The 17,484-nt window shown below is 39.6% G+C and overlaps 1 protein-coding gene across 3 annotated transcripts in view; it reads right to left on the bottom strand.

Moving 5' to 3' along the window:
* CSMD1 (CUB and Sushi multiple domains 1) overlaps nt 1-17,484 on the bottom strand; it is a 956,661-nt gene that overhangs the window by 314,652 nt on the left and 624,525 nt on the right. For 2 of the 3 annotated variants that reach the window (XM_081856635.1, XM_081856636.1), the window contains exon 7: nt 6,739-6,816. In XM_081856635.1, the coding sequence (XP_081712761.1) occupies nt 6,739-6,816 (78 nt within the window). Of the gene's footprint in view, nt 1-6,738; nt 6,817-8,928; nt 9,033-17,484 lie in introns of those variants that run through there. The other variant, XM_081856637.1, reaches the window with a different exon arrangement.

Genomic DNA, 17,484 nt, shown 5'->3' with positions numbered 1-17,484 from the left:
GTTAAAGGACCCCTGGACGGGTAAGTCCAGTCAAAGGTGACTATGAGGTTGCGGCGCTCATCTTGCTTTCAGGCCGAGGGAGCTGGCATTTGTCTATAGACAGCTTTCTGGGTCATGTGGCCAGAATGACTAAACTGCTTCTGGCACAACGGGACACTGTGATGGAAACCAGAGTGCACGGAAACGCATTTACCTTCCCGTTGCAGTGGTATCTATTGATCTACTTGCACTGGTGTGCTTTCAAACTGCTAGGTTGGCAGGAGCTGGAACAGAGCAACAGGAGCACACCCCGTTGCAGGGATTCGAACTGCCAACCTTCTGACCAGCAAGCCCAAGAGGCTCAGTGGTGGGTCTGGGTCTGGGTTTGCACATAGCACTAAGCTCTGGTTATCATCAAATGAGAGGGCTTGTTAAGAATAATTTTAGCACCCTTATAAGAGGTTATAATTTCCAAGACCCATTGGAAAGGTTATGTTTGTTAAAACTAGTTTTAAATTTACATTGTAGATCTATCCAGCAAGGTACAAGCAATAAAAGCTAGGGTCAGTCAACCTAATAAAGGGATAACTACACTTTGGCCTAGTTTGCACATAACACCAAACCTTAGTAGAGGATCACTTGGTTTATTACCTCACAGAATAGACAAAAGCACCAGAGATAAAGACCAGCTACAAACCTGGTTAATGAGCAACATTAAACCATAGTTTAAAAAAATCACAGTTAAACTGCTGGACTGGTTCACACAAAACAAGCTAGCAGTAATAGCAGCAGTAGTAGTTTTTATATCTTGCCTTTTCCCACGTTGGGATTCACACATAACACTAAGCAGTGGTTTATTAAATCCCATACATTTTAAAAACATTGTTATAAAACACAAAGTAATAAAAATGAACTAGTTAAAAACAATAGTTAAAATACAATGAAACACATTTAGAACCAGCATTAAGATATCAATTTTCCTGATAGCAACCAGTCCAGTGGTCAACAGCCTCTGCACCTACTTTTGACAGGTCTGTCTGAATAGGAAGATCTTAGACTACTGGCAGAAAGAGGGAATTCAATAAAGCATTGCTTAGTGTTATTTGTGGAGATACAAATGTTTGTATGGTTTCCCCTCTCTGGCAAATAGCCAATTTTATGAAGTTAGTGCATTGAGTAGAGAGGATTAAAACCTCTTCCCCATGGTGAGCTCTCAATGTAGCTTAGATCCAGTCTCAGATATTTTCAGGAAAAGGGGAAGACTGGAAAATGTGGTGCAGTTGTCCTGCGTAAAATTGAATTTGGTCTATAGAATGAATTAGCTTGCAGAGAATGCTGTTTATATACTACAAATTATTCAGAGCTTTGTTGCTCTGAATCCCTTATTTTCTGTTTAAATGCCCCCACACAAGGATCAAGTAAATGTCTATTTAAGCGAGATCAAGAAATTAAATGTTTTATCCACATGTAGTATTAAGTATGAAAACTTAACTTTTATGTTTTTGTGAAACTATGGGTAAAGTTGAGTATTAATTTCCTATATGCTAATTGCTGCAATATTAGTAAAAGACACTATTAAATGAACAAATGAATGTGTATTGTATTTAGTAAGACAACCTTCACTAAGTAGATTAGTATTTAATATTTGAAATATTTCTCAAAGTATGTGTGTTTTGTATTTAAATTATTTAAACATGTAATTTACTCAACTATGAATGTGTTTGCAGGATCAAGCACATGTCTTAGCAGCATATTAATACTGGTAAGTGAAGTGAATGCCTTTTCTTCATTTAATGATATTCTTTACAGCCACTTAACATATTGAGCAAATAGGTTAAATATTTAGTCTGACCCAAACATAATGTTTGTTAAGCACAACATGTCAGCAACTGATCCTATTGCTTATCCAACACTGTATTAATTAATCAATCGATAAACTATGAAGTGGCCCATCGCATGTCTATAGCAAAGCTTGTGGGTGGCCAGGTGTCCTACTTTAATGATCAGTCATCTCTTTGAAGGTTTCCTCTGTCTGGAGGAATGTACAGTTGCTGAGTCCTGTTTTTAAGATAAAGAACCATAATTAGACCAAACAGAGGTCTTGAAGCTGACCACCAAATAGTCAGCTGACTGAGCAGACACACAGATCTTGTCACAGTAACAGGCAGCCTAGTGTGAAGGGGTGCTCACCTGACCTCCTCCGAACAGGTGAGTTGCTGCTGCTTACTGTAAAGAACAAGTGGAGGGACAAGGCGGTAGGGAGGCTGGCATGGTGTAAACACACCAGCAGGACTGCTGCATTGGCTCAGCTGGTGCACTTGCACTCCACTGTTCTCCCCACTGCCTCACTCCTCCTCTTCCGGGTAAGCAGCAGAGACTCAGCTGTCCACTATTGCCTGATCACAGTCTGCACAACTATGGTGAGATGCATTTCATTTCTAAATCAGTTATAGTAATTATTTATACTGTTCTATATTTGCAGCTATACATATAAATTAGCATATACAAATTTTATGCAACTCTACACCCTTTCGTTTAGTTCTATATTTTGTCTTTCTTATTCCTTCTCTTCTTGTGGAGGGGGGGTGCAGGGAGACGACAACAACAATGTGTAAGTCATCTTAGATGAAGGACTGGAGAAACAAAGCCAATTGCCCATAATGGTACCAGCAGCTGACTGGTTTTTTTATGGACTAAGTTTGAATATGTTGGTGAGATTCTAGCTTCTTATCCTTATCAGGCTAAGCTCTACTATAACTGAGCCACAAGGAGCAGACTGGAGTTATGGGTAATGAGTCAAAGGGTATATATTATGAAGTCTTCCTAATGCTCTTCAGGTTCAAAGGCCAATGCTCTAGCATGAGCTGCTTATAACTTACAGTAAATCTCAGGGAACAGAACAATTATGTCTGAGTAACAGCTTCCACTGCTGTATGTACTATACCAGATCAAGAAAGGTTAGGTTGTATATGTTCCTGATGGGAACCATTTCAGCAGATTTTTTAGCATTTATTAGGCCATTATTTTGTTTATATTATCTCTTTATAAAGGTTTCTGAGATCCATTAGCACAACCGAGAACCATACACACTATAGGCTAAGCAGAAAGGATCAGACTCTGTTTGGAATGGCTCCCCATGACTTGTATGTGGAAGAATACACTAAATATAGGGTATAATTTTGGAAAGGTGAAGGGGGCTCAGAGATATAATCCTACCAACCGCTCCTGAACTTCACTTCAGCTTGTCAGGCCTGTCCCCACACTTTCACAAACCTACCGTGCTGGAGGAAAACAGAATCCAACAATTAATTCTAAGCTGACCTACATCGTGGATGTACATTTATTCCTCCTGATTCCTTGAACTGAAGGAATAATAAAATTCTGTTCACAGATTTTTAAGCTGATTCTCACTCCGCAATGAAGATGTCTGTGCATGTTTGGAGCCTACTTTGATGTCTTTGGGAAGTATGGGATTTTATACCTCATGACATGTTGTCTGGGAAGAATATAAATCAAAACATAGCAATTGCCAGACTTCCCATCTGCAATGGAGGATCAGGGCATGCCCCCAAGTCTGCAACATTGGGATCTAGAAATTTAGGAAGAAATTTTGGGCTGATGCATTGGTTGATGTTTTCTTTGCTTACACACATACACCTTATCTTGATCAACTGGCAGACAAGAGGGACAGCAGTAGGGCAGGAAATCCCGACCCCAAGATTGGTCTTTTTGAGCTTTGGAGAGTTCTTGGGAAATGCCTCAGCTTTTTACGATTTTTTTCCAAATGGTTCAGAAGGGTCTCACAGGTTTCAGGAGTAAGCAGGTTGACATTACAGTGGAACCTCGGGTTGCGAACGTGATCTGTGCGGGAGGCACGTTCACAACCCGCAGCGCCGTGTCTGTGCACATGTGTGACGCGATTTGGCGCTTCTGCGCATGTGTGAATGCCGAAACCTGGAAGTAATCCATCCCAGTACTTCTGGGTTCGGCGCAGTCCGTAACCTGAAAACGTGCAAACCGCAGCGTTCGTAACCCAAGGTATGACTGTAATTCCAATCGGGGAAAAGAAGCTATGTTCCTTGGGACAACTGCCTACCTCTGCTCACTGCCTATCACCACTTTGCTATTACTGTACTGGCAGATTTGTATGGGTGCAATCCTTGCGATGATACACTCCAACAAGGTCTGCAGGTACTTCTTTTCATGTATCCCCGTCATCATAAATAAGGGCATTTTGCATTTGGCTGAGCAATATATCTGGGAACAGGATGAGAGAGTGAGGAAGCAAATGTCGTTTCATTTTAATGCTACAAAGCATCACGGATTGCTATGAACTCAGCATGAATGAAGACAGAAATATATTGTTTGTAATGTCACCCTGAGCTTTTATATCCCATTGCATTACATTAGTAATAATTTCCCCAAAATGGTTAACCAATGTAAATACTGCTTTCCCCTTAATTTTCCTCATGCATCCAACACTGAATCAGCAGGGCTAACCTGTCTTAGAATTAGCTGTTTTGGCATCAACTGCTGAGTAACACAGCATGTGCCATCAATTCATCTAAATGTGTTACAGCAGATCAATACTGAATCTGTAAAGCCATTTGTTCTTTGACTCTACATGGCAAAAAACATTGCCTTAAAAATAACTCAATTTTCTCCATCCTAGACAAAAGGAACATCAACACTACAAAAGTAAACAGGCAGCACAATGGGCCCTGCATTTGAAAAATGTGTTTTTTTCAAATGAGGTTTAAGTGGGAGTTGGTTGTTGTTGTTGTTGTTTTTGACTACAGAAAATATGTTATCTTTATAGAACATATTCTGAATATTGTTTTTATGCAAATTATTATAGACAGAGAAAACAAGAAGTTTCACTTGCCTCCGGGGAGAAAGAGGAGATGGACAAGCAATATCCTATATATTCAAAATTGAACAAATTATCAAAGAATGAGGCTGCCATCTTATACCCATTTACCAGAGAGAAAGCTCCATTTAACTGAACGGGGCTTGCTCCTGCATAGGCATGTATATGATTGGGCTGTGAATCAAAAAGATATGACACATTAGCAATAAATAATGTAAGATCTAATCTAAATTCCCTTTACAAATGTGCCATAGAAAACGTTACACAGAATAAAACTGGCAGTCCCATCCAGATAATTTTAGCTAATGGCAGTAAGCTGAAATATTATTAGCTAACAGCTGGTCTGTGGCACAACATCTCACTTTCCCGCCATATCTTTTCTCAAAATTCACCTTTTCCACGAAGGCTTTGCTTAATCTCACACACCCCAAATGTTGCAATGCAGTCCAAGCACATTTAGTGTTTAAATCATAGAAGAATGTCAAAATAGAGCGAGAAAAAAATGCTACATAATTTGCAGTGGGAAAGTCTTACATAATCTTGAGGAGGAAACAAGGAACTAATACAAGGTTTATCTTCATTAGCTGATAGTCTGTATTAATAATTCATTTGTTTAATAGAATATATAATAGCATCATTCCTCTTCAGAAAAATAAAATAAAATCTGGTCTTTGAAAAACAAATCAACAGCAGACTGCACCGTAAATATTGTTAATAGCATGTCCTTTGTTCACTTTCTGTAATTAAAGACAGCATCCCAACAAGACATACCCAAAAAAAATGGCTACCTTCAGAATTTGTAGGTTCAAATGCACACTCCAAGGACAACAAGTCTGAAAACCTATAACATTTGCCTGCAAGTAACTCCCATTGAACTCAGTTTTCAATCAACCTAAACAGTATGACTATCTCTGCTTTCAGTAACATATTTCCGTGCAAAGAGTTACCCTAACACTGTGGGACCTACAGTGCCATACCTGGAAGATATACAAGTATACCAATTCTGTTTATCAAACATACTCACTTTGTGCAACGCATCATATTAATACTATTTTCATTTTCCTTGACTATTATGCTGTACTCTTGGGTTCTCAGACACAGGGCAAAATAGAGTCAGACCATTCACACTCTGGAGATATTGAGAGTCATTACATTAAGTATACATTGAGATAACCTGCACCCGATTGCAAGGCAAATACACAGCCCCCAGAGGGAAGGGAGTGGGAAAGGACCGGGAAAGAGAAGACCCACCTCATTCCCACTATTCAGTTGCCTCTGTACTCCCCACCAACACACACACACCCCTCCTGGTGTCTCTCTCACACTCCACTGGAGATGAATGAATCTGTAAATTTAAGTTTCTCCCAGTTTCTCATTTTTCCACTTTGAAGTTCAGTTCTTCATATTTGCGCATCAGTTTGTGGTTCGCTTTTAACGTCCTCATGAAAATTCATCAGCATTTAATGTGAGAATTTCTCCCAATATGCAAATTTCTCCAGGGAATTTCATTTTTACTAAGCAGCTTTCCCTAATATAATGCATTGTTATGCTACTGAAACATGTTTGACATAGATTTATTGGTGATAATTGTCCTTGGCTTAAACTAATTGTTTTCCTCATTTCCTTCCATTTTCTCTCTATCCTAATTTCATAAGAATGTGTGAAAACCATCACTGAGCCATTTTGCTAGCCCTGTTGAAGATATTTTGACTTCCACTGGAATTCCTTGGATGTTTGCACCTTCCACATTCATCTCAACATTTTTGGGTTAACTTTTTTTTTTTTTTTGTCAACCTTGGTTTTAAAGCTCTGTGTCTGGGTCTTCCAGACCAAATAATCAAAAATTACCCACAAAGTCTTAGGAGAATAAATATTTGTTAGGGACTTACAGACGGAATTCTTGTGGTTGCTGTCTTTGTTAGGTAGCATCTTGACCCCTCTTGATTTTAGTTCAATTGCCTTTTTCACTGTAAAAGAAAAAAAGACAAAATGGTAGAAACACATATTGCATTCAATATTTATTTACTCAAATTTGAAGAAATGTGGATATGGGACACCAGTTTATTTTCCTATAAGCAGTGCTATTTTTTCTAGAAAAAGTAGTGCCGGAACTTACCATGAAAACCTCACTTATTCTCTTAGAATGGCAATGGCATCCACTTGAAAGGTGCCATAACTGAGTTCCAGCTGAAAAAAATCCCTGCCTATAAGTAAATGTATTATTTAGTCATTATTTAAAATGATTTTGTAGAGAAGTCTTTATCTCCCACAACCAAAAGTAAAGATTCCCAATTGCTCTACTACTAACTTGTTAAATGAATATGCATTTTTATATATGAAAATTGATACAGATATTAAGCACTTCATCATAATGGAATAGAGTTCAAACATATTTGACTTTCTTGAATTCATTGGGCTGCATTTGACCCATCATGCTCAAGTTTTTCATGGTTGAGTGGCTACTGTCAAATTTATGTGGCATGTCCTCAACAGTCATCCTGAGAACTTTCAGCTTCATACTTAATCGGCCTCAGCACAAAACATGCACCAACTATTTAGTGCTAAAAATACCTTTCTTTCCAAGCAACAAGACTTTTGCCAACAAGCTTCAGTGATGACAGAGATTTACAGACACACTGACTAGACCATCAAAGTCAATGAGCATGTGGCAGTACCTTGAGCAGTTCCTATGACATGGGGAAAACCTATTTGTTGGTATTTGCTGTTGTTTGAAACTCCATAGTTGGGAGCAGCCTGAGGGAAGAAAAACACTGGGTGGGGGAAGGGTTAAGTACTCCTACCCTTCATCCCATGGGTTATTTCTCCACTCACAAACACCACCTCTCAAACTGAGTTTTCTTGTGCCAGTCAGTCTACTGTTACATGCAATCATGTGCAGTCTGGTTTTTATGTAATTGACTAACAAATATCATTAAAACTTAGTTAACTTGTGGGGGACATGCAGTCAAATCTAACACTGTGTGTATTATTGCAAGTTAGCATGTGAAAGGGTTAAGACCATAGAGCCTGATAGGCCGACTCAGACCACAGAAATGTAATTGGTAGAGAAGGCTCTGTGTGATATAATTCCCGCCTTTTCTCCTGGGAGGAAAACAGCAAAGTATTTCCTGTTCCCACTCTCTCTGACAAACATTACAGATGGACATCTATCCACTTGCTCCAGCATCAGGGACATGTCTGAAGGCATTTCTGCTGCAAACACAAGTATTTTACCTGCATTTATTTTTACTGCTGTTACTACTAAGATCAAATGCTTGACTGTGAGTAAACTATACGTTTTAAACTAACTTTTCAGTCTGTAGCCTGTTTCTTTGACAAACAGGGTAACAAAGGGGGAGATCAGCCTAACAGCTAATTCCCATGCTGTCAATTAAACTCCATAAAATGGGATTTAAACTCTGCTCAGTTCCATATTTTTAGACACAAGTGAGAAGTGGATCCTTTTGTCCATTAAGCCACACACGTGGGTCTGTAGGGAAACAAAATATAGTTAATTATATTACTTCACCTACCTAATAAAACCCATAACTTTCCCGTTAAAATCAGAATATCATTATGGAAAATATGGAAGAAGGATATCTGTCAATATTAAATTGGACATCAGTTTCTTAATTTTAATCGGTTAACATGGCAGGTATTTGCAGCAGGTCACTTTTTGCCTGCATATCAAAGTACCACACTTTAATAAAGCTTTATTGAAATGATTCAAGTATGTTCCATTAGAAAGCCATGGAAATCAGACGTCTGGGGTTTTGTTTTTGTTTTTTACTCATGCTGGCAGTTTCTGTCAACGTGTTTGAAGTGTCTCAACTGGTATTAATGTTCTCATTATTGAATTTCATAGGAGACATAAAAGCATTATTGCCTTTTTATGTTGTTCTGTCTGTGAGAGACTGAGAGGGTGAGAAATTACAAGACTTCAACAAATTTCCCTCCACAACAATCGTCTGGTTTGTCTATTGCAATGTGAGACACTCAATTTTTTAATTATGTGTGTTCATCATTATCTCCCGAGTAGTACTGGGGACTCATGCACTTCTTGCTGTGTGACAATTTACCTCAGGATTGTGCCGAAGGCAAGCATCAATGATACAGCATCAATTCCATTTGATCTCATGTATTGCAGAAGAACAAAAACCACCATCTGGTTCTATGTCTCCAATGATTCCAAAAGAGTTGCTGCTTTGTGGCATACAGGCCTCAGAACCACAAAGCAATGTGGGTTTGTCCCAGCAAAGTCCTGCAGTGAGGCTTCTCCCACTTGGAAATGGATGATCACCCCAGAGGAGGTCCATGTGATGTCACAGTGGCCTTTGAGGTGATCATTTCCTAGTTGGAGAGGTGACGGATCATGATTCCTTTGCAGATCCATGATTACTATTTTAATGTATTTAGATTGATCTCTGATTACTTTTATCTGACAATAAACACCTGCAGTCCAGATACTATTTATGCTAATGGAGTTGGATCGCACCCATTGATTATATTATTTAGCTATACAAGGCCTAAGGGAACAAAGAAAAGCACACATTGGTAATCAAGAGCTTTCCCCAGAGGCCTTTACAAATGGACCTCAGGAACATGTTCCTATTTCTTTCTGATATGTGGGACAAACCCCATTTCCCAAGGGAGGAATGCCTAGAAAGTGTAAGGCAGCAGTTCTTTCAGAAGCAGCCTCTTCTTTCATAGTCACAATTGAGGGTTGGGTGGAGAAGCAAGGCATGGATACATTGTGCTTGAGACATCACAAGAATGTTCAGCCAAAAGGCTTAAATGGTGCCTGGGAGGCAGCGAGGGCCTTTATTGAGCTGTTGGGCAAGAGGCAGAGTGGAAAAAGTCCTTGGCACCAATTGATGCATTCCTAAGGTGGTCTGAGGAGGGTGGGCAGTGAATGGTGCCTGCTAAAGGGACAACCTGCCTTCCCTCCATTTGCAGCAGCACCCAGCCTCCCTTCCTCTCTCTCAGTGTGCTTCAAATTTGCCACTAGGGGACCATGTTGGATTTTTTTCCCAATCCGCATTTTGGATTACAGATTGGTTTTCCCACCCCCACCCCCACTTCACTCTGAATAGCAAGACAGAGTGCTACATGATCTACTGTGTTGTTTAAATAGGTTAATCTTCTGCATCTGGGTGCTTTAGGTGTGGGAAAAGACAAAAAATGGTTTAGCCTGGTGACGCCCTTTAGGCACTTTTCAAGTGATGGGTCAGTCCCAAGGCTCATTTCCCGGACTTTTGTTCAGGGGGTGGGGTAAGGGCCTCCTTTGAGGCTGAAATCTCGCATCTACCTGGGGTTCTGCAGTCCCAGGGGGTGATGAGATAAGGCCTTCTTTCTCACCTGCAAGCGTGGGTCGGCCAATGGCTCTTGTTATCCAGTTAAGTTAGTTCCCGCCCCGTAGTCATCCCCATCTGCTGATTTAGATTTAAGGTCTAAATAAAAGCCACCTGGTTCACTCCCTGCTTGTGTGTTTTCCTATTGTGGTGCAAAAACCGGCCACTAGTCCCAGGGTTGAACAGCTGAGCTTGGCAGCTGGAGGTCACAGGGCTAAATCTGCCACTCATATTTTAACCAGCTCTTCTTCCATTGAAACTTTGTGACAAGATAAGCATGTGATAACCTATCCTTCCCCCCATAGTGCTCCTTGTTAACCTAGTCTCAAGCAGGGCAATTCATTAAAGCAGCTGCAGTAGCTCCATTAGTGCTCGATATCTGCCCTCTTGAGATAAACTAGAGCCCCATTTTGAGGTTAAGATTAGGGCTGAGGTTCTCAGTATGATGCCCATAAATACCACAGCACCCTCAGACACCTCCTGGTCCCCACAAAAAAGCATTCCCTGCCCACATTTATTACACACACACACAATTTGGCCTTTGGGGGGTTGTTTAGTTGTGAAAGGGTTGCTTTTGGAGATCAAGATTTAAAAAGGTTGGAGATCCCTGGGTTAGGGCAACATTTGCTTGGAAAAGCACTATAAGTGGAAATATTATTCCATATAATTTATTTTGACAGTTTATATACTGCTTAATTACAGTAGTCTCTAAGTGGTGCACAGCAAGCTCAACAAATATAATAGAGATAAAATAAAAGTATATAATAACTTAAAACACCTGCAGAAATGCATATTCCGCATGTTCCTTTTTTTACTGCATTTATTTCCAGTTGTATTAGTTGAAAGCCTTCATTCTCCTGGTTCATTTAAAACTATTACAGTTTTGCATGATTGGCTTTCTGGAACCAGCCCAAAAAATAATTGTGCACCTAAAATGTATTAAATGTGATTATATGCCAACCACTGGAAAGGGGAGGAAGGGAGTGTGCACTTCTGCAGCAGTGCCCAAATCATGTTAAAGATCACATTACAGTGTGAGAACAAAGAAAAAAGCAGGTAAGAGTTTTCTCCACCCCATTTTAATGTATTTAGATTGATCTCTGATTACTTTTATCTGACAATAAACACCTGCAGTCCAGATACTATTTATGTTAACGGAGTTGGATTGCACCCATTGATTATATTATTTAACCTGATATAAAATGTGTTATCTGCATTAGATAAAGAATCCATAATCCATTTTTTGGAGAACTTTGCACTGAAAAATATATTCAAAGCATCTAAGGCAGGCTTCCTCAAACTTGGCCCTCCAGCTGTTTTGGGACTACAACATGATCCCTAGCTAGCAGGACCAGTGGTCAGGGATGATGGGAACTGTAGTCTCAAAACATTTGGAGGACCGAGTTTGAGCAAGCCTGATCTAAGATACCAAGAAAAACTGGTTGAACTTGAAAGTATTATTATAAGCCTCGGATCAAAAATATGCACAATAAATTAAGATAATTATATTCAGCAAGTAAGTCTACAACTTTATGTTAAAAATAGGCATCTGAAATAGAAAAAAAACAACTATGGAAGAGAAGTATGAACAAATTAACTAAGACATAAATAGAGCAGATGTTAATTGTGCTATTAATTAATTAATTGTGCTGCTTTTTCAGTGGCTGAGTTATCTGATTACATAATTTTTTTTGTAACTAGCAGCTATATATTTCACTAATTATTTCATTTTATTACTAATTTATTGCAATGATTTGACAGAGCTTCAAACCTACTGTACTTTAAATAAAAACCATCTTCAAAATCTTAAGTATTTGGATGTGCATGTGCATATTTAACTGATTTATTTCACTACTTCAGAACTTCAAGGGTAAATCCAACAAATATTTAGTGTGCATTTTATGAAAGAGTTTGCCATGAGGCCTACATCACTGTTGGGATCAGGCCTGGGTTAGCAAGCTCTGATGGAGATTGAAGAAACAGAGAGGATGGATCTCTCCTGACTTCAGTCACTTTGGAATGGGGAATAGAGATGTCAGCACTCCCCTCTTACATTCCTAAAAAACAGGAAGTGTCAGTGGAGACTGGAGGGGTTTTTATCATGTGAGGGGGAGACTGTACTGGAGGCGGAAGCAACTGAACAGGAGCAGTCTTGCTACCTGCTGATTTTGCAAATTGGATTGGAGCAGACCAACCTGCGCCAAAGGATAATGCACTTGCCATTCCAATATTTCTATAAGGCAGGAGAGTCTCAGAAATGAGTGCACCATGCCTTGTCTTTTAAAGCTTGGCAGGAGGAGTGGGAACTTGTTGGAACATCTTCATCAGTGTGGTGTAGTGGTTAAGAGCGGTAGACTCGTAATCTGGGGAACCGGGTTCGCTTCCCCGCTCCTCCACATGCAGCTGCTGGGTGACCTTGGGCTAGTCACACTTCTCTGAAGTCTCTCAGCCCCACTCACCGCACAGAGTGTTTGTTGTGGGGGAGGAAGGGAAAGGAGAATGTTAGCCGCTTTGAGACTCCTTTGGGTAGTGATAAAGCGGGATATCAAATCCAAACTCTTCTTCATCACTTCCTTCCAGTTCTGCCCGCTCCTGAACTTCTGAACTGTGCCTCATGAGCCAGGAGACTGCTACATGCCTGCATGACTCTTTTCCTGAATAATGATCTTTTTCTTACTTCCAAGTAAGAGCTTCTGTCTGTGTATTTTGGGTAACAGGAAGTACAGACTTTCCCCAGTCAAATGATGAAGGAAGATGATCTGATTAAGCTTACACCCAGTCCTTTTATGTCAGGCGTGGCCAAACTTGGCCCTCCAGATGTTTTGGGACTACAATTCCCATCATCCCTGACCAGTGGTCTTGTTAGCTGGGGATGGTGGGAGTTGTAGTCCCAAAACAGCTGGAGGGCCAAGTTTGGCATGCCTGTTTTATGTGAATGGGTTGGCTTCTTAGCTGAAATGAACGAGGACTAAGTACACATGTAGGAACTCCATGAGTACATTAGAACACATTCTTAACTCTGGACTGGGCTGGGTGTTTACATAATAATTGCAATTAAGTGGGGGAAAGAGGGTTTCATCTAATGGTGCCCCCTTCTGCAAGTGAGAAAGAGTCTTTCCATTCAAAGAAGAGTCTTTGGTCTGGTGGGGAAATCTATTAACAGAAAAGGAAAGGAGATGATTTTCCTTTTTCACTTTCACATTCGAGACCTCAAGCCACCTTCCACTCTAGAGCACATTTACATAAGGTGAATGGCAAATTAACAACAACAACAACAAACCCCAAAACACTCCCATCTTCTTTTGCTAGCATTGTCCTCTGAACAGAATGGCACCACTTGATTGACTACAAAACTACTACGAAGCAGATATTTGGGTTTTCCAGGTTTTTGCACAAAAATGCATTTTAGAGTTTGTTTCTTTTTTCCCCCCTGTGCAATTTTTCTCCACTGAAGATTTATTCCTACAGCTTCAATTATATTCAGTGTTTGACTTCAGGATTATCTATTTGCCGAAGCCTGAATTATTCAAAGTAGTTAAACAGAGGAGGCAGATAACTTCTGGAGCATAATGATCAAAACATGTTACGTCTCTCTGACCCATTCTCTGTTATGTGGCCACAATGCATCAAAATTAAACTTTAAACAGCGTGCGGCAGGAATCACTGGCATGCATTATAAACTTAGCCTTTCTTAACTTATGCAACTCCTTGGCTTTACTTTTAAACTTGTGGGAATGGTTGGAAGAAAGTGGTACTACAACCATAGCAACACAAGACAAGCTCAAAATAAATTCTTGAACCTTAAAGTAGTGCAGGGGACACCAGCATTATTTTTTTACCAAGAAGGAACCTCAGAAGCACTAGAACATTTGGAGGAAAGTCAGAGGCATTTGTTTTCCAGGTTCAGCTTCAAACAAGTTATCTGACCTATATGAACTTTTCACACAGGTTATGTTGAGCAAGCCAGCATGTGCTTCAATTGCCCTTGCTGTGCAAAGTGAAAACATCAGTGGCAGATATCAAGACCTGCACTGTGACTTTCTTGAAAAGCAGCAATGGAACAACTTCCCTGATGAAATCTACTGCTGCTCCTCCTTTCCCACCTGCTTTTAGGAAGCATGTGAAGCCTATCTATATTGTAAAATGCTTCACTGTAGAGTTTTCATTCCCTGGTGGTCTTGTTTTAATACAGCCTGATTTTTCAATACACACACACAAAAGTCCCCTGAAGCACAAACATATGAGCCAAACCAATTCTGCACAAATAACTGTTCAGAAGTCAGGTAGAGACATGCAGGATGCTGCATTCAGAATAAGTTAAAATTCTGATTTGGAAGTATGAAGCTCTTGAAACAGACCCTCAGTGGTATTTCAGTGATATATCAGTGGAAGCAAAGATAATGGTGTACTAGAGGTTGAGTTGCTGATGGAAAATTCTAGGCCTAGTACACCATTTTATTTGTTTGGTTTTACATTTCTATACCACCCTTCATCCAAGGATCGCAGGGCAGTTTACAATATAAAAACAGAGAAATACATAGTTTAAAAGGCCATAGATTGTTGAATTAGGCCAAGGCTTGGAAGAAGTGGAATGTTTTTGCCTGTCATGAAGGTACCAGGCAGTCCTATACTGCTTGGCTATGTGGTAGAGCTCTGAGATCACTAGAATAGATACAACTAAATCTCTCTGTTGATGCCTCTTGGTCAGATCCAGACAGATGGCGTACTTCAACTGAATCTTTGCACAAGCAGAATGACTTCAACTTCTGAAATGGGACTTTCTCCCCTCTCTTCCCACCATGCACTCCACACTTTCCCCACTGCTCCAGAGGGTGAAAGAAAATCCATAAAAAATAGGGGGGGACAGGTGGGGGAGGAGTCCTGTTGCATAAGTGGAAGTTGGCCTGCGTACACAAGGATTTACCTAGCCTGTGTTGAATACAGTGCTTAGTCCACTTCAAAGAGACTCGCTGAAACCAATGGCATTTAGTCCTTCCCCTCTCTAGGATGGACTACATTTGGATCCTGTTGAGATAATATTGTTGTACATCTTTCTTTCAACCATAGTGCAGAAACCTCATTCTTGAATTTTTCTGTTCTCAATCTCTCTACTCAACTCATGTTCTCTTCTCTCCTCTTCACGCCTTTCCCGTCTATGAAGGTGCAAGTACAATCACTGTTTCCCAATAAAGCAGAAAATCACAATGGTAGCTGATTGTGTGTGTGTAAGTGTGTGTGTGTGTGTGTTGTGGGGGAAAGTATAAAATTGAAAATGACCTCAAATGAAGCAGTTTTATCTTGACTAGCCAGTTTCAAACTAAAGCTGAAACTTGTGTCTCAGGAGCAACCAACAATAGGTATCATTTCGCTTTCAATTAGCTTGAGGGCCTCAGCAATGTGGGAAGCAATATTGAGTAAAAGCTGAATTCTCAAGATTAAATCTTTCACTTGTAAAGATAGCCTACAACAGCACAGCCACAATGGTGCTTTAATCTCTTTTAATCAATCTTTCAAACATGTGAAACAGAATTAATCCTGCACAGCCCTTTTTTGATCAGATTGTTTGCTTAAGACCATTAGCTTTGTAATTTGTTATGATATGCTTCTTTTCCCATAAAAGTGATTATATTTAGCTCAACAAATAGATTGTACAATGAATTACCAGCCAGACAAAAAGGAGATTGCATGGTAGGAAACACTTCAAGTTCAGGTCATTTATTGTTTTGTTCTGTTTTAAAAACACATTACAAGAGTTGCAGTTCTGAACACAAGCTGACTCAATCTTGCTGGATTTATAAGTATCTGAAATTCTTTTTGTGCAGCTGGTGGATATGTCACCATGAATATCAGCAATTTGGTAAATTTTGATATACACAAGGTTTATATGAGACAGTCAACTTCTACTTTTTTAGAGTTGTTATGACAATGAAAACTATCAACAAGTACTTGAATATTCACAAAACATGAATCAGGTCATTTGTTAAATCTGAGCCATTTTCTCATGTCTCCTGATATTTGAGTCTTCATGCTAATATGTACTGCTTCTGTGGAAAACATCTGAAAATGGTCACAGTAAAGACAAGCTAGTATAATGATTACAAGTAGGGATGGCTTTTAAGAGCCCTTCTCTAAGGAGAGGAGAGGTGTTCAAAAATCCATGCTGAAGAAATTATACCTCGTTCTATTTCAGGTAATTGAATGACTTCACTTTGTTAAACAGGGGCAGATTTAAGAGCCATCTCTGTGGTGACATCCAATTCTACTGCCAACCTAATGCCTCCATATCAACAGAGTTATCATGTTGGTACTAGATCAAGACTAATTAATTCACACAGGAAGATTCAGTATTGTGGGTAGATTGCTATGTTGTTTTTAGCTGCTTTATTTGATGATGCATTTTAGTATTTACTGTTGTTTATTTTATTATTTAGTCAGGGCTTTTTTGTGTGTTTGTCTCCAGTATCCAGCCTGGTATTTTTACTTATGAAGGGTGGGTTATCAACATTTTAAATAATAAGTTACCAAGAGACTGTGGAGGCAAATGAGAAGTCTGAATTTAAAAGTAGTTTGGAAATTACCATGCCATTTCCCAATTTTTAACAAAATGGCTAAGCTATTTGCAAGTCAATCTGACAGGTGGGTGTCTCCATTTTGAAACATCACTGAAAATTCATAGCTGATGGATTCAGTCAAGACGAGGTAATAATATAAAGAGAAAACAGTATCAACATAACCGCTGAGCAACAAGATGTAAAATATGTCACATCCTGTAAGAGGAGGGATGACTTGGAAAAGTGGGATAGTATCTCCTATACAAGCCTACATAAACATCAGTTGTTACGCCTGATGTTCCATTTACAACAACAACAACAACAACAACAACAACAATCACCCTACCTCCATTTCTGACAAAGGGTCAACTTTTTCTTATTAAAAACATGGGCAGGTGTTTATGTGAGGTGGTACCCATGGGGTAAGGGCCAGTTTTAACCATGCAAGCAATATCCTTCTTTTTTAGGTGAAAATATCAGAGGTGTGGCCAGAACAGCAACTTCACACAAATGTTTTCCACACAGATTTTGGTTTCTTAGTGACAATCACCCCCATTAAAAGGAATGGAAAATGAATGACTTTTGTGAATCAAAATGTTACTCTTCTTCAGTTTAACAACTTTAGTTTCATTTAATGGCAGGCAAATCCCCATTGCTTGTAGTGTTGCTTTCCGGCAAGTAAGTATGCTTAGGACTGCAGCTGATGTTGAATGAAACTGTACGTGCGAATTTG

Source organism: Podarcis erhardii, assembly GCF_964252035.2.
Source record: "Podarcis erhardii genome assembly, chromosome: 3".
NCBI classification, from domain to species: Eukaryota; Metazoa; Chordata; class Lepidosauria; order Squamata; family Lacertidae; genus Podarcis; species Podarcis erhardii.
The sequence above is the reverse complement of the archived record's forward strand: the minus strand, read 5'-3'. Positions and strand labels throughout refer to the sequence as shown.